The sequence below is a fragment of the Bufo bufo genome, chromosome 6 (assembly GCF_905171765.1).
Source record: "Bufo bufo chromosome 6, aBufBuf1.1, whole genome shotgun sequence".
NCBI classification, from domain to species: domain Eukaryota; kingdom Metazoa; phylum Chordata; class Amphibia; order Anura; family Bufonidae; genus Bufo; species Bufo bufo.
Window position 1 is genome coordinate 173,892,075 of NC_053394.1, and position 27,136 is coordinate 173,919,210.

The 27,136-nt window shown below is 42.9% G+C and overlaps 1 protein-coding gene across 1 annotated transcript; it reads right to left on the reverse strand.

The window, feature by feature from the left end:
* Window positions 1–4,541: 4,541 nt before the first annotated feature.
* Window positions 4,542–27,111, reverse strand: LOC121006087 (oocyte zinc finger protein XlCOF7.1-like). Its single transcript, XM_040439001.1, has 7 exons — window positions 26,958–27,111; window positions 11,292–11,418; window positions 8,494–8,616; window positions 8,141–8,261; window positions 7,964–8,061; window positions 7,604–7,709; window positions 4,542–7,399 (listed from the first exon to the last, which is right to left on the reverse strand). The coding sequence occupies exons 2-7, from the start codon at window positions 11,367–11,369 to the stop codon at window positions 6,654–6,656; spliced, it is 1,272 nt and encodes a 423-aa protein (XP_040294935.1). The 5' UTR covers window positions 11,370–11,418; window positions 26,958–27,111; the 3' UTR covers window positions 4,542–6,653.
* Window positions 27,112–27,136: the final 25 nt, after the last annotated feature.

Here is a 27,136-nt window from a genome sequence, read left to right on the forward strand (position 1 = left end):
GGCTGCAAAAAAGTGTCACACATGTGGTATCTCCGTACTTAGGAGAAGTTGGGCAATGTGTTTTGGGGTGTCATTTTACATATACCCATGCTGGGTGAGATAAATATCTTGGTAAAATGCCAACTTTGTATAAAAAAATGGGAAAAGTTGTCTTTTGCCAAGATATTTCTCTCACCCAGCATGGGTATATGTAAAATGACACCCCAAAACACATTGCCCAACTTCTCCTGAGTACGGAGATACCACATGTGTGACACTTTTTTGCAGCCTAGGTGGGCAAAGGGGCCCACATTCCAAAGAGCACCTTTCGGATTTCACCGGTCATTTTTTTACAGATTTTGATTTCAAACCACTTCTCACGCATTCGGCCCCTAAAATGCCAGGGCAGTATAACTACCCCACAAGTGACCCCATTTTGGAAAGAAGACACCCCAAGGTATTTCGTGATGGGCATAGTGAGTTCATGGAAGTTTTTATTTTTTGTCACAAGTTAGTGGAATATGAGACTTTGTAAGAAAAAAAAAAAAAAAAAAGCATCATTTTCCGCTAACTTGTGACAAAAAATATAAAATTCTAGGAACTCGCCATGCCCCTCACGGAATACCTTGGGGTGTCTTCTTTCCAAAATGGGGTCACTTGTGGGGTAGTTATACTGCCCTGGCATTTTCCAGGGGCCCTAATGTGTGGTAAGTTGGTAAATGACCTGTGAAATCCTAAAGGTGCTCTTTGGAATGTGGGCCCCTTTGCCCACCTAGGCTGCAAAAAAGTGTCACACATGTGGTATTGCCGTACTGAGGAGAAGTTGGGCAATGTTTTTTAGGGTGTCATTTTACATATACCCATGCTGGGCGAGAGAAATATCTTGGCAAAAGACAACTTTTCCCATTTTTTTTTATACAAAGTTGTCATTTGACCAAGATATTTATCTCACCCAGCATGGGTATATGTAAAATGACACCCCAAAACACATTGCCCAACTTCTCCTGAGTACGGCAATACCACATCTGTGACACTTTTTTGCAGCCTAGGTGGGCAAAGGGGCCAACATTCCAAAGAGCACCTTTAGGATTTCACAGGTCATTTTTTACACATTTTGATTTCAAACTACTTACCACACATTAGGGCCCCTAGAATGCCAGGGCAGTATAACTACCCCACAAGTGACCCCATTTTGGAAAGAAGACACCCCAAGGTATTCCGTGAGGGGCATGGCGAGTTCCTAGAATTTTTTATTTTTTGTCACAAGTTAGCGGAAAATGATGATTTTTTTTTTTCTTACAAATTCTCATATTCCACTAACTTGTGACAAAAAATAAAAACTTCCATGAACTCACTATGCCCATCACGAAATACCTGGGGGTGTCTTCTTTCCAAAATGGGGTCACTTGTGGGGTAGTTATACTGCCCTGGCATTTTAGGGGCCCGAATGCGTGAGAAGTAGTTTGAAATCAAAATCTGTAAAAAATGGCCGGTGAAATCCGAAAGGTGCTCTTTGGAATGTGGGCCCCTTTGCCCACCTAGGCTGCAAAAAAGTGTCACACATCTGGTATTGCCGTACTCAGGAGAAGTTGGGCAATGTGTTTTGGGGTGTCATTTTACATATACCCATGCTGGGTGAGATAAATATCTCTGTCAAATGCCAACTTTTTTTTCTACAAATTGGAAAAGTTTTCTTTTGCCAAGATATTTCTCTCACCCAGCATGGGTATATGTAAAATGACACCCAATAAAACATTGCCCAACTTCTCCTCAGTACGGTGATACCAGATGTGTGACACTTTTTTGCAGCCTAGGTGGGCAAAGGGGCACACATTCCAAAGAGCACCTTTCGGATTTCACCGGCCATTTTTTACAGATTTTGATTTCAAACCACTGCTCACGCATTCGGGCCCCTAAAATGCCAGGGCAGTATAACTACCCCACAAGTGACCCCATTTTGGAAAGAAGACACCCCAAGGTATTTCGTGATGGGCATAGTGAGTTCATGGACGTTTTTATTTTTTGTCACAAGTTAGTGGAATATGAGACTTTGTAAGAAAAAAATAAATAAAAAATAAATCATCATTTTCTGCCAACTTGTGACAAAAAATAAAAAAATTCTAGGAACTCGCCATGCCCCTCACGGAATACCTTGGGGTGTCTTCTTTCCAAAATAGGGTCACTTGTGGGGTAGTTATACTGCCCTGGCATTCTAGGGGCCCTAATGTGTGGTAAGTAGTTTGAAATCAAAATGTGTAAAAAATGACCTGTGAAATCCTAAAGGTGCTCTTTGGAATGTGGGCCCCTTTGCCCACCTAGGCTGCAAAAAAGTGTCACACATGTGGTATCGCCGTACTCAGGAGAAGTTGGGCAATGTGTTTTGGGGTGTATTTTTACATATACTCATGCTGGGTGAGAGAAATATCTCGGCAAAAGACAACTTTTCCCATTTTTTTATACAAAGTTGGCATTTGACCAAGATATTTATCTCACCCAGCATGGCTATATGTAAAATGACACCCCAAAACACATTGCCCAACTTCTCCTGAGTACGGCGATACCAGATGTGTGACACTTTTTTGCAGCCTAGATGCGCAAAGGGGCCCACATTCCTTTTATGAGGGCATTTTTAGACATTTGGATCCCAGACTTCTTCTCACGCTTTAGGGCCCCTAAAATGCCAGGGCAGTATAAATACTCCACATGTGACCCCATTTTGGAAAGAAGACACCCCAAGGTATTCAATGAGGGGCATGGCGAGTTCATAGAAATTATTTTTTTTTGGCACAAGTTAGCGGAAATTTATTTATTTTTATTTTTTTTCTCACAAAGTCTCCCTTTCCGCTAACTTGGGACAAAAATTTAAATCTTTCATGGACTCAATATGCCCCTCACGGAATACCTTGGGGTGTCTTCTTTCCGAAATGGGGTCACATGTGGGGTATTTATACTGCCCTGGCATTTTAGGGGCCCTAAAGCGTGAGAAGAAGTCTGGAATATAAATGTCTAAAATATTTTCGCATTTGGATTCCGTGAGGGGTATGGTGAGTTCATGTGAGATTTTATTTTTTGACACAAGTTAGTGGAATATGAGACTTTGTAAGAAAAAATAAAATAAAAATTCCGCTAACTTGGGCCAAAAGAAATGTCTGAATGGAGCCTTACAGGGGGGGGATCAGGGAGTCTATATGGGGTGATCACCCCCCCGTCATTGATCACCCCCCTGTAAGGCTCCATTCAGACGTCCGTATGTTTTTTACAGATCCACGGATACATGGATTGGATCCGCAAAACACATACGGACGTCTGAATGGAGCCTTACAGGGGGGTGATCAATGACAGGGGGGTGATCAATGACAGGGGGGTGATCAGGGAGTCTATATGGGGTGATCACCTCCCTATAAGGCTCCATTCAGATGTCCGTATGTGTTTTGCGGATCCGATCCATGTATCCGTGGATCCGTAAAAAACATACGGACGTCTGAATGGATCTTACAGGGGGGGGATCAATGACAGGGGGGTGATCAGGGAGTCTATATGGGGTGATCAGGGGTTAATAAGTGACAGGGGGGGGTGTAGTGGTGTTTGGTGCTACTTATTACAGAGCTGCCTGTGTCCTCTGGTGGTCGATCCAAACAAAAGGGACCACCAGAGGACCAGGTAGCAGGTATATTAGATGCTGTTAACAAAACAAATATACCTGTTAGGGGTTAAAAAAAAAATCGCATCTCCAGCCTGCCAGCGAACGATCGCCGCTGGCAGGCTGGAGATCCACTCGCTTACCTTCCGATCCTGTGAACGTGCGCGCCTAGGTGCGCGCGTTCACAGGAAATCTCGCGTCTCGCGAGATGACGCGTATATGCGTGACTCTGCGCAGGGCTGCCGCCTCCGGAACGCGATCCTGCGTTAGGCGGTCCAGAGGCGGTTAATTAGCTCCTCTGATTGAGGTGACATTCACACAGGGGATGCTGGTCGATGGTCTAATTCCAGTCCTGAGCAGCACACGGTCAAGTTATAAATTAGGTCCAGTAATTCAATGATGAATATTTATCTGTATGGGTTTTTATACATGACCCTCTACTGCAGGTCATGGTATCCTGTACCTGACTTTTCAAATGGCTCCACAAGGACAAAGGGGCTTTGAGGACATCTCAAAGGCTACAATAAGGTTTATGAAGTGCAATCTCCTGTGTGTAAAGTTGTTCTGCTCCTCTGGTTGTGTGTATACAGACCTGGTGTTCTGGTTTTGGGAATAAGGCATCAATGATCTTATGGCCTGAAATCTACAAATTATTTTGCTCTCTCTATCACCACAATCAGTGATAACTCAGATCTTGACAGATAAACCCCCTAGATGCAGCTGTCAACAGCACAGCGACTGCAACATCTAGGCAGATTAGCAAAGGGAAGTGACCCATGGGCAGGATGATTTAGTTGTGCTGATTATTCCATGCCAGAGCTATAGCCTAATGAATTGACTGGCAGTGGAATACTAAGCAGAGATAAAAGTTTCAAGTCCCTTAGTGAGACAAAAAAACATGTCAAAATTAATCCCCCCAAAATTTAAACATGTTTGTTTTTATTAAAACATCAATGTTCAAAAATAGGACACCATAAAAACACGATATTGCCATAACGGTAGGTTTTTTTGAAATGTTGTTATTAAAAGGAGTTTTTTCATTTTCTATAAATTGATTAATTATCCTCTGGACAGGTCATCAATATCAGATCAGTGGGGGTCCATGACCCAGCATTCCTGACGATTAGCATGTTTCGGCGGGCACTGGTGCCAAAAACAACACAGTGCTGAAGGTTGCTGTGGGACCACATCCAGCATAAGCTGACCATGTATGGGACAATTTGGCAGATATATTTTGCACGACCCTTTTTAATAAAGACAAATACATTGTACTTCCATGGACAATTCTGCATGCATGGTGGGACATCTCAGTCTTGTAGTTAATAGGCCTCATGTATCAAAACTGTTTAACAGAAAGGCCTTATTCACATATCCATGTAATTTTCCGTTCATGAAATGAAGGTGCAATGTTCATCTGTGACAGTGTCCTTTTTTATTCTATGCGTCCGTTTTTGTCCTCACATGCACTGCTGGGCCGAAAAGGAGATTTCCAGAGTGTCTCTTAGCAACAGTGGGACTGACCATGGATGGCATCCACATGTTCTCTGTGGTTTTCAGGTGCTTATAGGTGGAAATGTTTTAGTATGGTAAATGTATCAAAATAATGTGAATTATTTTGCTGTGAATCAATGGTCCACATCAAAAATGGTCGTCTGGATATATCCATTGAATTCAATGGATCTGTGTGTTGTCTGTGGAGAATAGCGACAGCACATGTCTGTGATTCATTGACGTGTCAATAAGGCTGAAGTCTGTCTTTCTTGATAGTGTGCTTACCTGATGAAGGGATTGGTTCGATCCCGAAACAGTTTGTCACAAATAAAGAGTTTTCTTCATCCAGCTCCTCGGTACCTTCTGTCCGCAGCACCGCTGGCGATCCCTTTCTTTTTCTTCAGCATCTTCTTGTGTAGACCAGATTTTCCATGGAACTAAGGGATGATGAGCAGCAGCGGTGACAACCTTCACTTTATGCAATATTAGCCATTGGGCGCTCAGCACAACAAAACCAGGTGAGCAGCCCCTTGAACTCCCCTGACTTGCAGTTCAACCCAGTGTTCTCTCCTCTCCAATAAGCATTAGGGCAATATTTGGCACAGTTCAGGATGGGGTTTTATACTACTGTTGAAGCAACATCTCGCCTGGTCTCCACTGTGATCCTACACCACTGCAGAGACTACATTTATTATGTTCTTCTATGCAGTAACAGACTACCGTAGAGGATGCATTTGGAATTTTCTACAATGTAGTGTTAGTCTATTCCTGAGGCCACATTTGCATACTTATCAATGAAAATATAAGTGTAAATTTAGGGCATTTAAACCTGCCCGAGCCAAACCCAGGGGAGTGACTATGTAACTAGCTGGTGGGAGGAGCTATAAACTAGCTGGGGGGAGGAGCTATAAACTAGCTGGGTGTTGTTAGTGGCGGTGCTGGAGCTGTGGAAGTGCATTTTGGGTATGGTTGAATACAGCATCAGAAAGTGCTATATACAGGATGTAAAAAACCAGAGTGATTTATTTACATGGTGAGAATGGGTCTGGAGAGTCCAAATAAAAAAAAAAAGCATGACGAAAACTACTAAATAAGCATCTCTGTTAGAAATCCCAGAAAACCCCTTTAAGGCAAATAAATATTTTCTGTCAATATGTCTTAGTAAAATTAAGAAAATACAGGCAATAGTATCTTTTAACATCTTTAAAAAAAAAACAACAAAAGATGTCTAAGTTCCTTCTTTTCAGTCCTGCGCAGAATGAAGTTTCTGGTGTTTGACAAGACTTGCCTTCTGTGTAAAGCTATTTCCGCACTCTGCACACTTGTAAGGTTTCTCCCCTGTGTGCGTGATCTGATGTTTTAACATATTAGACTTGCGAGTAAATGCCCTTCCACACATGGAGCACACAAAAGGCCGCTCTCCTGTGTGATTTTTCTGATGTTCATTGAGTATGGACCTCTGGGTAAAGCTCTTGTCACAGTGCAAGCAGGAATATGGCTTTTGTCCAGAATGGATTACCAGATGTTTCACGAGAGTAGACTTCTAGGTGAAACACTTTCCACATTCAGGGCAGCTAAATGGTTTCTCTCCTGTGTGGATCCTCTGATGATAGACCAGACTTGATTCCTGTGTAAAACATTTACCACACTTTGAGCAAGTGAAGGGCTTCTCACCAGTGTGGACCCGCTGGTGGCCAATGACATGGGACTTGTGTCTAAAAGACTTGCCACACTTGGAGCAGGTGAAAGGTTTTTCACCTGTGTGAATTCTTTGGTGTTCTAAAAGATGGGATTTGTAGAAAAAGCATTTTCCACAGTCAGAACATGAGAAGGGCTTCTCGCCCGTGTGTATTCTCCAGTGTTTAACAAGTGTTGATTTACAGGTAAAGTCTTTGCCGCACTCAGTGCAGGAAAACGGCCTTTCGCCTGTGTGTGTCTTTTGATGGGCCATCAGGTTAGCTTTTTGTGTAAAGGGTTTTCCACACTCGGGACAGGTATATGGCTTCTCCCCGGTGTGGACTCTCATGTGAATGATGATTTTATCTTTTTTGGAAAAACCTTTGCCACATTCAGAACAGGCATACATGTTGTCACTTCTGTAGCCAACTTTAAATGTAGCAATCTCAGGAACATGTTCTCTATGTTTGGATGAATCAGAAGATTCATTAGTTGATGGTGAACCTATATTTGCTTTACTGGTGTTTGAAGAATCTTGTGCGACATCTCCATCTTCCATTCCACCGGGTGGAATTGTACAATCCTTCATGCTGCCCCCACTGTCGTCTCTGCCTACAAAAATATATAACAATATCAATACATAAAGTAGGCTGTGGTGTTTTCTGTAAGATCTGAACCCAGAGGTGTATGTGAAGTGCTTTCTAGAGAGTGGCCAGCAAAGTTGTCCACTTCCTTCAACCCAAAGTTCTCTGAAGAATAACCAAACCATACAAGGAAATGTGGGAGTCTTGTCTATGGCAAGTGCTTAGTACTCACCCAGGTTGATACCAATAGGTATTTCTTCTTCCTTAACCTTCACATCTAATAATTCATTTTCATTCTCTGGATCAATATCCATCAACACAATATTCAGATCACCCTCCTAAATAATGAAAAGAAAATGAAGTCTAAAAAAAATCCATAATTTGTAAAAGTGGCGAGTGTGGCTGAGATTGTCAAAAAGTTACAAATTGTGGAGCAAACTAGCACTTGCATCAACATTTTTGACATGATATATGCCCCCTAGTTTTTCCGCCCCATAGTGCAGCTTACAGATAGCCTAACCTAAACGGCTTTAATCGGTAACATGGATCCTCCTATGCAATACTTTGAAATATTTATTAGTCTTTTATTGACCTTGTAAACTTGTGAGGTGTTCTTATTTTCCTTTATGGCATCTTCATCATAAATTGGACTAGGACATCTCTCTGGTGTATCCCTCTTACTAGACTCACCTGTAGGAGACACATACCATGACTACATTGTTTATATAGGGTTTTTAAGTAGACATATTTATCTGGTTATGTCTCTTACCCAATGAAATGAGGGTCTGGCGAATCTCTATAATGTCTTTGTAGAGATCCTTCTGTCCTTCTAAATACTCCCATTCCTCCATAGAAAAATAGACAGTGACATCCTGACACCTTATAGGAACCTGGCATAGACAATGATAGTCAACATCTAGACACCTCCATTAGTTTCACTCTATAACAGGGATCAGCAACCTGCGGCACTCCAATTCCCAGCATGCTCCATTCATTTCTATGAGAGTTCTTAGAAGAGCAGAGCAAGTATGCATGCTGGGAGTTGTAGTTTCACAACAGCTGGAGTGCCGGAGGTTGCCTACCCCCGCTCTATAATGTCTCAGCATTTCCAGCAGCACTAACCTCTCCAGTCAGCAGCTCCACAATATTGTTGGTTAGTTTGAGGATCTTCTGCTCATGTATCAATGAATGAGGTGAAGTCACTGTGACAAGCTCCTTCTCAGCCTTCTTTAGAGGTATGTAATCCTATTTAAGAAACAAGACAACATATATTGGAAAATGCCATCTTGATTTATAGCACCAGCAAGAAGTGTAACCCATTATCGATTTTCAAGTTAAATAAGAGACCAACAGAGTCACCCTCTGGCAGACTGGTGTCCACCTTCCATCATTTAAGACAAAGACTTAAAAGGGGATCTGTCAGCATGATCAACAGTATTAAACCAGGCATACTGCCTCGTAGGGGTCATCATGCTGATTAAAATGATATATCTTTCTTTTGTCTGTATGCAAATGAGAAAACTGGAGCACTTAGGGGGTAGAGCTGAATTCTGAATCCTTTTGTAACACCCCCTGTTCTCTGCACACTCCCCCCTGCCCATGATTGGTAGGGCTAGACACTGGCATGGTGAGGGCACAGCTGTGTCCTAGTATGTACATACCATATACACTACTTTACTGTAGCCTTACAATGTTGAGAAGAGCGGATTTCCATGTTTAAAAAGCTAATATACATATTACTGCTTTATTCACAGGCACAATATGTGATTATAATGAAATCAGTAATACACTGACGAGCAAAAGGGTAACAATGTTTTGAACTTTTGACTTTCAGGCTCCATATCTCAACATCCACTACAGCTTAGAACGTGAGACTACCATCATTTTATAGACAATCATTGTGGCCATCTCATACATAAATTGTACTTGCAACTATTTAGCATATGGTTAGTTAGGTAAATTCTTGTTGTGTAACTGCATTGTTACTGTTTTCTCCTGGTGGTGGAACAATCTTTCTTTTTGTATACTGCAAATTACAACTTGTTCTCAAGCAAAAGATCACTGGTTTGAATCCAGGAGTGGCTATGAAGATGATTTCCCAAAAGAGAGAAACAGCATCATCCACCTCATCGATAGCGGTATCTCGGCCAAGAAAATTGCCAAACTGCATCATGGAGTGCCATGACAGTTGGAAGAATATGAAATGAAGTCCATCCATTTCAAAGCTAAGAGATGGACGTCTAGGCAAAATATCGGAGTCAACAAGTCGGCTCATCACAAGGTCTATCAGTTCTGGAGGGAAAAACACGACAGTGGAGGTGGCTCGTATGCTTCTTAAGGGTCCATTCACACGTCCGATGTTTCTTTCCTGATCTGTTCCGTTTTTTGCGGAACAGATCTGGACCCATTCATTTTCAATGGGTCCTGAAAAAAATCGGACAGCTCAATGTCTGATTTTTTTTCAGGACCCATTGAAAATGAATGGGTCCAGATCTGTTCCACAAAAAACGGAACAGATCAGGAAAGAAACAACGGACGTGTGAATGGACCCTTATAGTGAGATCACAAAATACATGCAAGCACCGTGCGAAACGCTTTACATAAGTCTGGAATGTTGGCCCGAATAAAGGTGAGGAAGCCTTGCTTGACTTTGCAAAAAAGTATGAACAGTGGACAGTAGAAGATTGGGAAGGGGGGCGATTTGGAGTGATGAGACGAAAGTCAATAGACTTAACTCTGATGGGTACAAATGGGTCTGGAAGAAACAAGGGAAAAGAAGACGAACGGATCGAGAAATTGAAGGAATTGTCAAGTTCGGTGGAGGAAGCCTGATGATATAGGGTTGTTTCCCAACCAAAGGTGATGGATATTTGACCAGGATTGATGGTAGTCTCAATGCTGAACTATATGTTAATATCCTACAAGATGAGTTACTTCATATGCCCGAGTACTATGGGTATGAAAAGGATGACAACAGGACAATGACCCGAAGCATACATCGAGATTGTCGAAGAAATGATTCAATGACAATAAAGAAGAGGTGCTGCATTGGCCCCCACAGTTCCCAAACCCAAAAGAGACCTGGGAACAGATTTCAGTTTGAGACATGCTTGAATCTGATTGAGAGCATGCCCAGAAGGATTCAGGTGTTGAAAGCCAAAAGGTGGATTTACAAAATACTAACAAAATAATAAAAATAAAATTTTAGGACCAAAACAGTAACAATGCAGTTACAATAAAGTTACCAGACAAGAATCTGCATAACTAATCATACATAAATTGGGCTTGCAACTATTTAGCATATGAGATGGCCACGATAATTGTCTGTCTATAAAATTATGGTAGTCTCACGTTCAAAGCTGCAGTGGATGGTGAGATATGGAGCCTGAAATTCAAAAGTTCAAAACATTGTTACCCTTTTGCTCGTCACTGTGTGTTAGCATTCTAAATATAGGAAAAAAAAAAACATTCTTCTATATGTGGTAAGGCTATGGCTTGGTGATAAGTGTTCAGCTTTGTATGTAGAGATCCTAAGTTCAAGTCCCAGGGGAGACTTATGCATGTTTTTTCTGTTATTTTATTTCTCCCTCATTCAACCCATAATTTAAAAAAAATTGCTTTAATATATTGAGAATAGTGTTTTTATGCTTAGAAACCTAAAACATATTAGTGGTTTATTGACCGGCACATGATATGGCTGAAATACCTGCAGGGAAATCTGCCTCAAAACCTTCTCCAAAAACTCTATGTGAACATACCCTAAGACGAATGTCTACACCATTACAATCACATTGTATTTACTATGAACAACTTCACTCACAAAGCCAATCTAACGTTTACAACGGACAGAGATTTTTTATGACAGAAAAACAATACTTGAGCACTTAGAATTTTAAAATTACATCCTAACAACCCCTTACCTCTCCAGTTAGCAGGTAGAGGATCTCCAAGGTAAGATTTTGTATCCTCTCAGTCACATTACTCTTGTCATTGTCCATCCTCAGAACTGCTAATGATCCTGGTTAAAGGGTCTGATCATGATAACCCCTGTAGATGGAAAGATTCTGGTTAAAGGGATTGTTCCATCTATTAGGATATGCATAAATGCCTGATAAGTGTGGGTCCCGACATGGGTCATGAACACAGCCCCAACGTAAACTCAGAGGGCGCTTGACTATTTTTGAAAGTGAATGGAGAACAAGCTGCTCATGCGCAGCCACCCCTCTATTCCTGCTATAGGAGTTCCAAAATTAGCCGAGCCAGAGGTGGGACCCGCACCTATTATACGCACATATTGCATTTCAAATAGATATTAAACCTTCTTTACTAATAAAGATACAGGTTGATGCCTTCTTAAACAGCTGATTGGCGGGGGTCCCGGGTGTCAGACCCCCACCGATCAGATATTGATGACCTATCCAGAGGATAGGTCATCAGTATGAAAGTCCTGGAAAACCTTTTTAATCAAATAAAAGGGTGGGTGGAAATATCATTATGGAGGAAAAGTCCACCCTAATTTACACTCTTCCCCTTAGCACAGCAGTATTCTGAGACTTGTAGGCAAGACTGCAGCAACATGGGAAGACATTTCGAAAGAGCAGCAGACATTTTTTAATGAATATAGTACAGTGAAAAGGCAGATAAAGATGGCAGACCAGCACAGGGAAACCAGAAATGGTTAATAAGCATATGACAAAAAGTTTTTAATTTTGTTTATTAAATGTATATGTAATTGGATTGAGTTTTAATCCTAATCATATAATGCAAAATGACAATTCTGTATAGTATTTTATATTTTTTCTGGTTTTATTTTATAGTTATAACCATTTTATGGATACCTTAATTTTGCAATCACAATTAATTGTATGTACAAGAGGAGTGACAGTTTATATCAGTCAACTGATTATTTCCATGACTTATGTATATTATACATTTCTGCATAATTTGGATATCACTTATACATTGTTGCACATTTGGACTTTCTTATGACTCCTGCACCTACTTTTTTAAATTCATTTTAAATTTATTGTATTAAGATTGCTGGATGCCAGAGAATATATATTATGGTAACAGACATTACGAATGTCGGCAGCAGGGTGTCAGGCGCTTGGGTTACTTTTTCCTCTTTCAAGTTAGCATGTCCCTCCCACCTGAGCCCTGCACACCAAATGGATTTTAAATTTCGGATGCGTTATGTTTAACTGTGTACCTGCCTCTGTACGGCGCTGATTAATAGAAGTCCATCCTTTTTTATTTTTCTGGAAACCATTGGTGAATGTCCCAGACGCTGATTCAAGCGCATAGCGGATGAGGATTAAGGAGCAGGACAGGAAGGAGACCTTTCCGCGGTTAAGGTCTGCATACACTCATTCATTTCACAATGAAGCCAGGCGAGTGTCTTGACAGCTTACTGAACATCCCTGAACTCTGGTGGTATTACAGAAATGGCGCTGCCTCCGTTCTCTCTTTTATCTCCATTGAAGATACACCACTGCCTCATGGTACCCTACCATGTGTGTGTCTTAAGATCTGTGCAAATATTCCTGTTTTTGATTTAGGTCACATTGCTCAGAGAAGATGCGTGCCAAAAATCACAAAGTAGGCAAAAAGAACCCTTAAAATATGCACAACAGAGGAACCTCTATAAAAAATGTGATAGAGGTGGGAGACCTATATTTTCATTTTTTTTAACCTAAAAAAAATTATATTGTACGAGTACTGACTGGGTGATGAAAGAAACCCCTGCCTCTAACAGCTCAGATGAAGGGTTCACCATTGACCACAGCATATGTAGGCGGTTAAATGGACCAAACTGGTGTTATCTCCATTACCAGTCATTTGTGTTATACGGCTGGCAACAGCCAGCGCGCCCGCTTCATACACTCCTGTTTGCTGGGAAAAGGGTCTGTATTTTTAAATAAGTTTGTCTCTGATGAAGATCTGTCTATGTACTTCTCATATACCACTTTTCTGCTTTCGCTTCTATTCCATGCACTCTTCACCCTACCAGCACTGTGCCGCTACTATTCCGTGTACTCTTCACCCTGCCGGCACTGTGCCGCTACTATTCCGTGTACTCTTCACCCTGCCGGCACTGTGCCACTACTATTCCGTGTACTCTTCATGCTGCCGACACTGTGCCACTACTATTCAGTGTACTCTTCATGCTGCCGACACTGTGCCACTACTATTCAGTGTACTCTTCATGCTGCCGACACTGTGCCACTACTAGAGATGGACTTGCGGTTCGCGGTGAATTTTGCTTGTTCGCGATTCGCCGAACATATGGAGAAATTCGCGCCCGCAATATTCTTTTACATTGTGAAGAACTTTGACCGATGACACATCCATCAGGTGGTACAGGACAGCCAATTGAGACATTTAAGCACATGGACATACCCCCTACCTCATAAATAAACCTGATCTGGCCGCCATTTTACATTCAGTCTTTTGCCAGTGTAGGGAGAGGCTGCTGTATGGAGCAGGGACAGGCTGTTAGGGACACCAAACGCTAGCTGATAGGGCCACAAAAGTCTTTTTAAGGACTGGTATAGGTGTGATACACAGAGGGGTGCGATATACTTATAATATACTTTTACAATGAGTCAAAAACACACAGATCTACAGGGAGTGCAGAATTATTAGGCAAGTTGTATTTTTGAGGATTAATTTTATTATTGAACAACAACCATGTTCTCAATGAACCCAAAAAACTCATTAATATCAAAGCTGAATATTTTTGGAAGTAGTTTTTAGTTTGTTTTTAGTTTTAGCTATTTTAGGGGAATATCTGTGTGTGCAGGTGACTATTACTGTGCATAATTATTAGGCAACTTAACAAAAAACAAATATATACCCATTTCAATTATTTATTTTTACCAGTGAAACCAATATAACATCTCAACATTCACAAATATACATTTCTGACATTCAAAAACAAAACAAAAACAAATCAGTGACCAATATAGCCACCTTTCTTTGCAAGGACACTCAAAAGCCTGCCATCCATGGATTTTGTCAGTGTTTTGATCTGTTCACCATCAACATTGCGTGCAGCAGCAACCACAGCCTCCCAGACACTGTTCAGAGAGGTGTACTGTTTTCCCTCCTTGTAAATCTCACATTTGATGATGGACCACAGGTTCTCAATGGGGTTCAGATCAGGTGAACAAGGAGGCCATGTCATTAGATTTTCTTCTTTTATACCCTTTCTTGCCAGCCACGCTGTGGAGTACTTGGACGCGTGTGATGGAGCATTGTCCTGCATGAAAATCATGTTTTTCTTGAAGGATGCAGACTTCTTCCTGTACCACTGCTTGAAGAAGGTGTCTTCCAGAAACTGGCAGTAGGACTGGGAGTTGAGCTTGACTCCATCCTCAACCCGAAAAGGCCCCACAAGCTCATCTTTGATGATACCAGCCCAAACCAGTACTCCACCTCCACCTTGCTGGCGTCTGAGTCGGACTGGAGCTCTCTGCCCTTTACCAATCCAGCCACGGGCCCATCCATCTGGCCCATCAAGACTCACTCTCATTTCATCAGTCCATAAAACCTTAGAAAAATCAGTCTTGAGATATTTCTTGGCCCAGTCTTGACGTTTCAGCTTGTGTGTCTTGTTCAGTGGTGGTCGTCTTTCAGCCTTTCTTACCTTGGCCATGTCTCTGAGTATTGCACACCTTGTGCTTTTGGGCACTCCAGTGATGTTGCAGCTCTGAAATATGGCCAAACTGGTGGCAAGTGGCATCTTGGCAGCTGCACGCTTGACTTTTCTCAGTTCATGGGCAGTTATTTTGCGCCTTGGTTTTTCCACACGCTTCTTGTGACCCTGTTGACTATTTTGAATGAAACGCTTGATTGTTCGATGATCACGCTTCAGAAGCTTTGCAATTTTAAGAGTGCTGCATCCCTATGCAAGATATCTCACTATTTTTGACTTTTCTGAGCCTGTCAAGTCCTTCTTTTGACCCATTTTGCCAAAGGAAAGGAAGTTGCCTAATAATTATGCACACCTAATATAGGGTGTTGATGTCATTAGACCACACCCCTTCTCATTACAGAGATGCACATCACCTAATATGCTTAATTGGTAGTAGGCTTTCGAGCCTATACAGCTTGGAGTAAGACAACATGCATAAAGAGGATGATGTGGTCAAAATACTCATTTGCCTAATAATTCTGCACGCAGTGTATATAGTGATCACCTGGAAGTCAGGGGGCTAGGGGCTTACTAGGGCCATTTTTATATAGGGTAAGGTTCCGGGGTCGCTCTTATTAGGGCGGGTGGTCTGTGGTTATAGCACCCCCCTGTAGGGCAATATCAGGGACAGTTCTTTGCCCACCCTGTCCTTCAATACCACATCATCATCTAGCCCAGGGATGGATGTTTTTTTGCTTTCCCTCCTTGATTCATCGATGTGCATTGGAACCCCCCAGATTGTAGTAGGACATATAGGTTCTGATTTGGTGCCGCCGAGCACTTGTTATTGTCTACCACATCTATGCTTTTTGGTTAACTTTAATAATTTCATTGATTTTGAGGGATATCTTTTCCATTCACACGTCCGCAAAATGGGTCCGCATCCGTTCCGCAATTTTGCGGAACGGGTGCAGACCCATTCATTTTCAATGGGGCCGGAATGTGCTGTCCGCATCCGCGGATCCGCACTTCCGCATCTGTGCTTCTGTTTCCGCAAAAAAATAGAACATGTCTTATTCTTGTCCGCAATTGCAGACAAGATTAGGCATTTTCTATTATAGTGCCGGCGATGTGCGGTCCACAAATTGCGGAAGGCACATTGCGGACTTACGGACGTGTGAATGGACCCTCATAGTAAAATTATTAAAGGTTACGTTTTATCTTCATGTATATTCTAATGGATTGCCTTCCTTGTACAATGTTATAATATGCTTTCTATGTTAGAAAGTACATTATAGTGCATTTGTATTGTGCGGCAGTTGTGTGCGGTTCTGCTGCGATACTGCAGGTATATAGAGGGACAAGCGTTATTGGAACAAATAATTTTTACTGGTGTGATATACCAGTCGTCCCCCAAAAAAACTGATTGAAGCGGGGTGTTATATACCAATATACTTTCTTTATAGTGCATTTGGGTACTGTATAGTGCATTTGCGCGTACGCGAAAATTATATTGCCGATATTTCGCATTGAAAACAAAAATGAATGGAGATCGCAAATTCGAATAATACATCTGGTATGTCACTGTCCATGTTGTGGGACTATTTGTGCACTTCTAGTAATTATTTCTTGGCTGCAAATATGAGCTGAAGGTTTTTCAGGTTCGCCTGCCATTAAAATGAATGGGACCCGCCGCGAACTTGTGGTTCGCGAACATTTGATCGCGAACCGCCACGGCAGATGTTCGTCCATCACTAGCCACTACTATTCAGTTTACTCTTCATCCTACCAGCACTGTGCCAGTACTATTCCGTGTAAGCTTCATCCTACCAGCACTGTGCCACTACTATTCCGTGTACGCTTCATCCTACCAGCACTGTGCCACTACTATTCCGTGTACGCTTCATCCTACCAGCACTGTGCCACTACTTTTCTATGTACTCTTCATGCTGCTGGCACTGTGCCACTACTATTCCATGTACTCTTCATCCTACTGGCACTGTGCCACTATTATTCCATATACTCTTCATCCTACTGGCACTGTGCCACTACTATTCCGTGTACTCTTCACCGTACCAGCACTGTGCTACTACTATTCTGTGTAATTTTCATACTACTAGTTTCCGCATTGCTCCCGATACACACACTTGTCTCTATTGCGTGTACTCTTCATTCTACCAGCACTGTGCCACTACTATTCTATGTACTCTTCATGCTGCTGGCACTGTGCCACTACTATTGCGTGTACTCTTCATCCAACCACTTTGTCACCAACTTACCTGTGCGATCTCCTGCGCTGAAGTCTGGGGCTCAAGTAGGGCCTCCCTGTTGATGTGCCACCTAGGCCATGCCACTTGCCGAGGCATCACTTAAGCCACGCCTGCTGGTGATCCACCACTTTATCCATGCCCCCTGATGATGTGACAATTTAGCCATGCCCCCCGGTGATGTAAGCGCACATACTTGTTGGGGGTGATTAGTTCTTTATTCAAACCACCTGCTGGAAATACTCCTTGCTAGTTATAGGTTTTCCCTTGCTGTGCTCCTGTCCATTTTTGGATTGGTGATATTTGGATTTGACCTCTCTCTCTGCGATTTTATACCCCGTTTCCCATCCGGTGTGAACCCTTGGCTTGGCTATTTGTTACTACCCTCCTCTGTGATTAGGTACTGTATTGACCTCCTGGCTTGACCTATTTCTGTACGACCCTTCTCTGTGTGTTTGTCAGTTTTGTTTTCTGTTGTGTGTGAACAGGTCCCTGTGGTTTTTACCACAGCTGCTTGGTTTGGCTCATACACCTACCACTATAGGGATGGTCGACTAGTTGTGGACTCGCCGCTTAGGGCTTGCTCTGCAAGTAGGCAGGGACAGCGGGTTGGGTTCCAGCTAGGGTTCACTGTGTGAGTGTGTCCCAGTCTACAGTCATGACACACTGTGCCCACTACTATTCCGTGTACTCTTCACCCTACTGGCACTGTGCCACTACTATTCCGTGTACTCTTCACCCTACTGGCACTGTGCCACTACTATTCCATGTACTCTTCATCCTACTGGCACTGTGCCACTACTATTCCATGTACTCTTCATCCTACTGGCACTGTGCCACTACTATTCCATGTACTCTTCATCCTACTGGCACTGTGCCACTACTATTCCGTGTACTCTTCACCGTACCAGCACTGTGCTACTACTATTCTGTGTAATTTTCATACTACTAGTTTCCGCATTGCTCCCGATACACACACTTATCTCCTCTATACCCAGCCCTACCCATTACTTCTTCCCCTGCAGTTGCCCATCTATCCAGACCTCTATGGTCAGGGCTGTGCTGCTTTCTCCTAATACCTTGTAGCTGGCACTCCACCTAGTGCTAGGAAATTGCAAGGAGATAACTCACCTCCCAGCTGAGTCTAGATCAGTCACGTGATTCTCCTCTGAATTCCGTTTTGGCGCTCAGCTTGGGAGAGCTGTGTGGGGTGGTCGCTGAACTCCTGTGTGCATGTTGGAGGGTGGCTGTCTAGTGCTGAATGGTATGTGGCTTTTTGTGGTTATCGGGGTCTTAGGAAGTCGTTAAGTTAATGGGTACAACATGGCGGCGGTAAAGGTCCGCTATTGGGACATTTCGTGTGCTGTGCAGGGAGGCGTCTGGTCTCCTGCTTCCCCTAGCGGCAGGTCTGTGCATTACCAGACTGCTGCCTGATACTAATATCCCTGCTCCAGACAGAACAGTATCTGTCAGTAGAAGACCAGGTATTGTGCTCTTTGTGTACAGTACACCCATCACACTACAACAGCTGCCGATGATACTTTCCTTCCTTCACTTCCACCGTTACATGCGGAGTTCAGCACAGATCCTGGACTGCTGACAGAAATAAAACCTAACACCGATATCATCCAATTATGAAATTCTCTATTATGAATTTTTTTTACAAATATTGAAAGTTTGCAGAAATTAGAAATTCAATCTTTCTGTAAGAAGCTTTGGGGGAAATGTATTGATACTGGTATACTGCGTGACAACCTGTGTCTCTTCCTGGTGAATCAGGGCACCTCCACAGAATGATAGATTTGGCTAAAAAGGGTGCCATGTCTTTTCTGCGTCCCGATGGGCTCCGACACCATGCCCACATTTTACACATGCAGTCCATTTTTGGCAGAAGCTGCCATGTATACACAAAAGTATCTGAGATTTTTCCACTTTTCTGCAGTCAAGGCCATTTTTGGGCTGGAAAGGAGCAGGTGAAGAGCACCTGAATACGGCCTATTCTATTGGTTGGGTCTGTGGTATTATTGCTGGTGGCCTCACTTGCCCCTTATGTGTTCATCAATGCCACTTCCCTTCCACATCAATTAGATAACCACAGATATCGTGCTGGTGCCCACTATAACATTTAACATTCGGGCACTGCTGTACCCTCCAGTAAAGCCACAGTCATACAGTGAGGAAAAAATTAGCCACTAAAAACATACACTGCGCTTTTTCATGGCCATTTTCCATCAATGTGTGCATTCATTCCGGCTGTGTATCCGTTTTCATTAATGGCCATTTTTAACAAATGTAGTTCCCCGGAGACAGCAGGACCTGCGCTCCCAGCGTGATGAAAGGGCCCCCCAGAGCGGCATTGCTTGGAGAAAAATGGCAACACAGTCCCTGAGGGGTTAATATTGTAGGTATGTGTATGGTCCCCCCTTATTTTTCTTTCTCCTCATCTCTTCAGGTAAGGTACCTATGGACTTCAATTGGAGGATTGCGTCTGCAGAGGGAAAAGGGTTTCCTTTATATGTCCCGTGATCGTGTTATCAGCTGCCAGTCTGAAGAAGAAGAGCTATAATACCGGACCTTCTGAAGAGCTATACACCTAGCCATGGAGCAGCTACTGCAGAAAGTGGAGCCAGCGGACAGCATTGACTGGCTTCAGCGGTGCCTTAAAGAGGACCTTTCACCGCTCCTGACATGCCTGGTTTAATAGCTTCATGCATTTCCAATGTAACAACAGTTCTGGAACATCTACTCTTATGTCTGTATGTTGTGCCATTCCTTTATTATTTCTACTAGAAGTTATGGATGATTGCTAGCAGTCTGCAGTAAGGGTACAGAGGGGAGGTAACCAGTTGGGGGGGGGTGTACCTGCATAGTCTGACAATGGCAGCACTGATTGGATGGAGTGAGTCTGTGCAGGTACACACCCCCCCCCCCCCAATTGGTTACCTCCCCTCTGTACCCTTACTGAAAGCCAATTGTAATTCATCCATAGGCATCGCTACAAGGTGGCAAGGGGGGGGGGGAATTGCCCCCTAGGTTATTCCTTGCCCCCCCATGTGCCCCCCCTGACAGCGGCGATCTGTCAGTTTTGCCAAACTGAAAGTACTGCCCATGCTGCCCAACCGCTTTATTACGGGCTCCTCGGCAGCCAAGTGAATCTTCCCCCGCCCACCTCAGCTGCTAGTGGCTAGGAGGGAGAGGGCAGCACTGCCATTGGCTGCCTGTGTGTTTCAGCCTAGCAGGGCCTACAGAGGGATTTAACATCCGGTATCCCTGCATACCGCAATACTCTCATATTTTGTAATCTTATTTATATATACTTATTTTGGGGGTTTTCAGTAGTATGATTAAGTGGTGAAAATTATTAGTGCCCCCCCATTTTTGACTGTGGTATCTTATGTGCCCCCCCTATATATTGCCACTGATTATTCATCCATAACGTCTAGTAGAAATAATAAAGGAATGGCACAACATACAGACATAAGAGTAGAGGCTCCAGAATTGTTATTACATTGGAAATGCATGAAGCTATTAAACCAGGCATATCAGGAGCGGGGACAGCTCCTCTGTGATGATCCCTTAGGCTACTTTCACACTTGCGTTATTGTTTTCCGGCATAGAGTTCCGTCAAAAGTGCTTTATGCCGGAAAACGACTGATCCGTCATATCCCCATGCATTCTGAATGGTGAGTAATCCGTTCAGGATGCATCAGGATGTCTTCAGTTCAGTCATTTTGACTGATCAGGCAAAAGAAAAAACCGTAGCATGCTACGGTTTTTTCTCCGGCGAAAAATACTGAAGACTTGCCGGAATGACGGATCCGGCGTTTTTCTCCATAGGAATGCATTAGAGCCGGATCCGTCACAAAGATTTCCGTTGTTTGCCTGATCGACGGATCCGGCTCTTCTTTCTGCGCCTGCGCAATCGAATAGGAGGAGCTGTGGGCGCCGTCAACTTCCTGTCTCTCTTCGATCCTGCCTGCGAGGGAGAAGGGAGGACGCCAGTCTAGGTGAGTAGAAAGTTTGTTTTTTTTTTGTTCGTTTTCAATTTTACAGTGAAAAAAAATATAAGCAGCTCCTATTATACATAGGAGCTGTATAGATCATGCTAGGAGTAGTAGTCTTGTTGATTACTACTCCTAGCATCCACTATGTACTTGTACCACCAGTGGGGCCTATGTACTTTTGCATAGGGACTGCATGTGTTGCAAGTACATAGTGGCTGGGATGCTAGGGGTAGTAGTCCTGTTGACTACCACCCCTAGCATCCACTATGTACTTGCAGCACATGCAGTGTCTATGTAGTTTTGCAGAGGCACTGCATGTGGTGCAAGTCGATAGTTGATGCTAGGGGTGGTGGTAGTAGTAGTAGTCCTACAAAAAGTTAACTCGCTTTTTTTTTTCTCAAGGAGTTCAAACTCGATTTATATTTTTGGGCCAAAGACAAAAAAAAAAATATTAAAGATCAGAAAGGGACGTAAAACCTAAAGAATAAAGAATTTTTATACTATAATGTCAAGTAAGTATAATTAGTCTTTTTTTTTTTGTATTAATAGTATTTAATAATGATAATTTGATTAATATATTTTTTTTCTACAGGCTCAACATCTTCTACTGATGCCGGGACCTCTCCTCCAAGACGTCGGCGCAGACATGAGGTAAAAAATTTTTGAAAGCATTCTGCATTTACATTATGAACGCATTTTAAATTTTCATTTTTTTTATTTCATAGTCATCATCTGTGGAGGAGAGGCCTCGCGACACAGAGCCTGCTGCTGGAGAGGAGGAAGTTGGTGGTGGAGGACATGAAGCGGTAATTTTTAAATTTTTGTTTTATTTATTTTTCTCTCAATATTATTATTTCTCTTTTAATTTTTTTTTTATTATTGTTACAGGTCGCTAGTCCCGTTGACTCCAATAGAGGTCGTCAATCTCAAGCCAGAGGAAGTCGTGGAGCCCGTGGCGGTCGTGTTCGTGTGAGTATTTCATAGAGGAGTATTTTTAATTGCAAATCTGTTAAAAGCATTTCTGTCACTAGGTTTGGGCCTATAGAGATAGGGACCTGCACGGCTAGATCGCCGCTAGCATGTTCGCAATATATCTGTCCTATAGGGCTGTGTGCTTTTAATTGATTTTATAAAGTATTTTATAGATATGTAAATGACTGTTGAATTTGTCCAAGGGGCTGCACTAACCTTCCTTGTGTGCAGTGTCGGTATAGTGTTCCTTCCCTGTCCTGACATCAGCTTCATGCAGAGAACAGCGCATGAGCGACACATTCAACACTCATTTACATATCTAAAAAATAATTTCTTTTTTTAAATTTAAACCACACAGCCCTATAGGACACATATATTGCGGACATGCTAGCGGCGATCTAGCCGTGCAGGTCCGTATCTCTATAGCCCCAAACCTGGTGTTAGAATCCCTTTAAACATTAGATATTAATTTATTTTATATTTTTTATATGTTTTTAGGGTTCAAGACGCTCCACCAGAACGGATGAGGAGGAATTTGGCAGTTGTATAATTGACAATGACCTCCTCATCCAGATGGTGGAGGACAGACCACCACTGTGGGACCACACGGACCGCCGCCATGCTGACCATCACGGTACCCGGCTCCTCTGGCTTGAGATATGCGAAGTCTTGGTGGCTAATTGAGAGTCAATGGGAGGAGTGCCGTAAGTATACTCTAGTATAATGCACATGTCTACTTTTCATTGAGAATTGGTTTTGTGTCTGGTTGAATTTTGTCACTCACTGCTACCTATAGTGAACATCAATAATTTTTTTATTGTTGTTGTAGCAGGTTCAAACAAATACTAAACCATTTCAGATGTCAGAAATAAAAATTATTATAATATTAATTTTTATTTATTTTTCTTCCCGACAGGGACTACAATCCTGGTGCGGTGGCGGTCAATGAGGGACCGCTATAAGAAGGACTACAACGAGGAGGTCAAGCGCCCGAGTGGTTCGAAAGCAGCCACAAAGCGGCCGTACCGGTATGCGGCCGCATTAGGTTTTCTACGTAGAACCCTACAGCTGCGAACGTAAGCTCTAATCTTTATAATAATTATGAATACTAATCTCCAATCTATGTGTGTGGCCTAGCCAGACTGTCATTTGACACTCTGTCTGGGACATTCACATATAGTTCCCTATTTGTCCATTAATTATTATTTTTTTGCTTTTACAGCACATCTAGCAGTACTCGGGCGCACCAAGCTCCTCGTGAAGTCCTTCCAGAGGCCGGAGCACAAGAGGCGGTCCCCGAAGAGCCGCCCACCGCAGGTCCCTCACGTTCTACTCCAACAGCTGGTCGGGACCTCAATGTTCCCCTACCTGTGCCCTCTGGCGACGCAACAATGGCCACAATGGCACCACTTTTTGAGGCATTGATGCGTCGCCAGAGGACCGGTAGGAGCCGTCAGGCGGACTACGAGGATCTCACAAGGCTCGTTTACGAGTCCTTGATGGGATATACCAATCGAATTGCAGCTTTGGAGGAACAAGTGCGACGTCTGCAGGAGGGGGCGGTGCATACGTCGCAATTGGGTCCTGTGCATCACTATTGGTATTCGTTGCTCCCCGTGATGGAACGATTTACGCCCGACCAGTTGTTTGAGGCCCGAAGACAGGTGGACAGTGTCTTGTGGCAAGTTCAGCACCGCCCCACATCCTATCCCCAATCCATGCCCTATCCCCCATCCATGCCCTATCCCCCATCCATGCCCTATCCCCCATCACAACCTCAACAACCCCCTACCCAAACTACCTACCCCCCTTTCCTACCTCCTCAGCCCCCATCCCAGCCTCCCCATTCCACCGAGCACTTTTCTCACCACTTTTCTCCTTCTCCTCCTCAATATTTTCCTTCTGCCAGTTTCAACACTCCTTCTACTCTTGCTCGGTCAACTCCTTCTCCCGCTCCCCCATCCAGATTGAATACTCCCTCTGTTGTCCTTGCCACAACACACACTTTTATGTCCACAGGGGCACAGGAACGAGGGGGACCAACCAGTGTTCAAACCTCCACCACCACCCAACCTTCTACTCCCACTGGTCCTACTTACAGGCATTTGTAGCCTTTTCTTTTAATATTTTTTTATTTCAAAAAGTTATTTATATTATTTAAAATTATTTAATTTTAAAATAAAAGTTTGATTGTTTTTAAAATTTTATTTGCTTTGTATTTATTTAAAAAATTTTTTTAATAACAGTGAACATCCACATCGCTTTTGAAGTGAACTATACTTGGTTTGCTCCACCAGCGATGGGATATTACTTTAGTGTATGTAGGAAAGGTCTTTAAAAATGTCCAATCGCCAGCGGAGCGACACAAGTATGTGTCGCTCCTCTGGCGTTGGTCAGATCACTACACAATAACAGGCCTGATTAAATCTACCTGCGCCAGCAGAGCGACACAAGTATGTGTCGCTCCTCTGGCGTTGGTCAGATCACTACACAATAACAGGCCTGATTAAATCTACCTGCGCCAGCAGAGCGACACAAGTATGTGTCGCTCCTCTGGCGTTGGTCAGATCACTACACAATAACAGGCCTGATTAAATCTACCTGCGCCAGCGGAGCGACACAAGTATGTGTCGCTCCTCTGGCGTTGGTCAGATCACTACACAATAACAGGCCTGATTAAATCTACCTGCGCCAGAGGAGCGACACAAGTATGTGTCGCTCCTCTGGCGTTGGTCAGATCACTACACAATAACAGGCCTGATTAAATCTACCTGCGCCAGCAGAGCGACACTAGTATGTGTCGCTCCTCTAGTGATATAGAAGATTGAAAATGAGTATATAACAACACAATAATATAACATCAGTGTTGAAAACAAAGAATGTATTTCTCTTCTATCGTGGTATATAAATAAAAATTCAAATACTTTGAAAAACAATATTTATTCAAACACAAATCCTATTTAAAAGTAATACAAAAATCTGTAAACAACCAAATAAACAGAAATTAACAGTAAAATTAAATCCAAAATGTTTAGACAAATCGGTCCTGCCAGTCCACCCTTCCTGCCTCCGAGCAAAAAGAATCTGCAAAACAGTCTCTCATCCGTGATACCGCAACACTTGACCGTGGTCCAAAACTTTCAATGCTTGCCATCTCGCTGTCCTCCGGTATCTGGTCCAAATTGAGTGGTTCCTTTTTAAGGAGGTAGTTGTGTAACACAACAGCACACTTTACAACCTCATCCACCGATTCCACCTTCATATGAATTGGTTTTGTAAAAATTCGCCATTTTGCAACCAAAATTCCAAATGTACATTCAACCATTCTCCGAGCCCTGGTCAAGCGGTAGTTGTATGTCCGTTTCATTAAATTTAATCCGCGGCTTGAATAAGGTTTAAGAAGATTTCCACACATTTGGAATGCCTCATCACCAACCAATACAAACGGCATGGGTGGGGCATCAGTACCTGGCAGTGGTTGAGGCTGAGGGAAATCAAATTGTCTGTTATATAGACTCCGTCCCATATAAGAATTTTTAAAAACCATTGAATCGTTGGTGCGTCCATAGGCCCCTACGTCGACGGCAACAAAACGATATTCTGCATCAGCGATAGCCATTAGAATAATAGAAAAATATTTCTTATAGTTGTAAAACTCAGATCCGGTTCCTTGGGGCTTGATTATTCTTATATGTTTCCCGTCTACTGCACCTATGCAGTTGGGAAACTGACAAATTTGCCAATATTTTTCAGCAATTTCTTTCCACTGCTGTCTAGTTGGATGTGGAATAAATTCATCATGAAGTTGATCCCACAAAACACGGCATGTCTCCTTCACAATAATTGAAACAGTCGATATGCCAAGGCGAAATTGGAAATGGAGTGAGCTAAAACTTTCTCCACTTGCAAGAAACCTATAGAAAAATAGAATTTTATGTATTTAAAAAAATTATATAATGTATATATAAATATAGACAGAAATTGGTACTATATATAATATTTATCTACTTTACCTTATGGTCAACAACAGGCGTTCTGCTGGGGAAACACAGCGGCGGAAAGTGGTGTCTTGTCTTTGAATGTGAGGTGACACCCGTTGTAAAAGATCATCAAAACTTTCTACCGTCATCCGTAAGTAATTAGAAAATTTGTCAGGATAATTCCTCAATTCGGGAAACAGAGTTTCAAAAACTCCCCTTCTTATCCTTGCAGAGGTTATTGGATGCACCCAATAGCGACGCTTTCTACGCTGTCTGTCTCGAAGACGTCTTCTCCAGCGCGAAACCAGAATAAGAGCCTGAAATCCAAAACTAATATGGCCTGGCATCATCTTTGCACTCTGCAGAAGGAACTTCTGAGTGGTAAGTGACCTTGTTTTTTCTTTTATAGCCACTTGTAGTATTTGCTTAACAGATTAAAATCTTTTATCTCTGAAATTTAAATAACGGATCCGTCTTTCCGTTTACAAACGGAAGGAAATGGAACAGACGGATCCGTTATTATGACGGATCCGGCAGACGGATACGTCGAAAAGTGTATGCCGGATGCAACGGAATGACGGATCCGGCATAAAATACTATTGCCGGAACGACGGATCCGTTGCATGAAAAATATCCGGTAATGTTGACTTTAACGGATCCGGCAGTCAATTCCGGCAACGGAACTGCTTGCCGGATCACTCTGCCGCAAGTGTGAAAGTAGCCTTACCTGCTGCTGAGAACCTGAAGCAGCGCCTAGATCTTCATCTGCCAGAGCGGCCGGGCTGAGAGTCGGCATTGGAGCAACAGGAGAGAGGCATCCAGCCTGAAGTTCCAGCAAACCGAGTCTGGGGCAGCCCCAGCACAGCAGCAGGGTTGGAGCAGGGTTGCAGCATGGGCTTGCAGAGG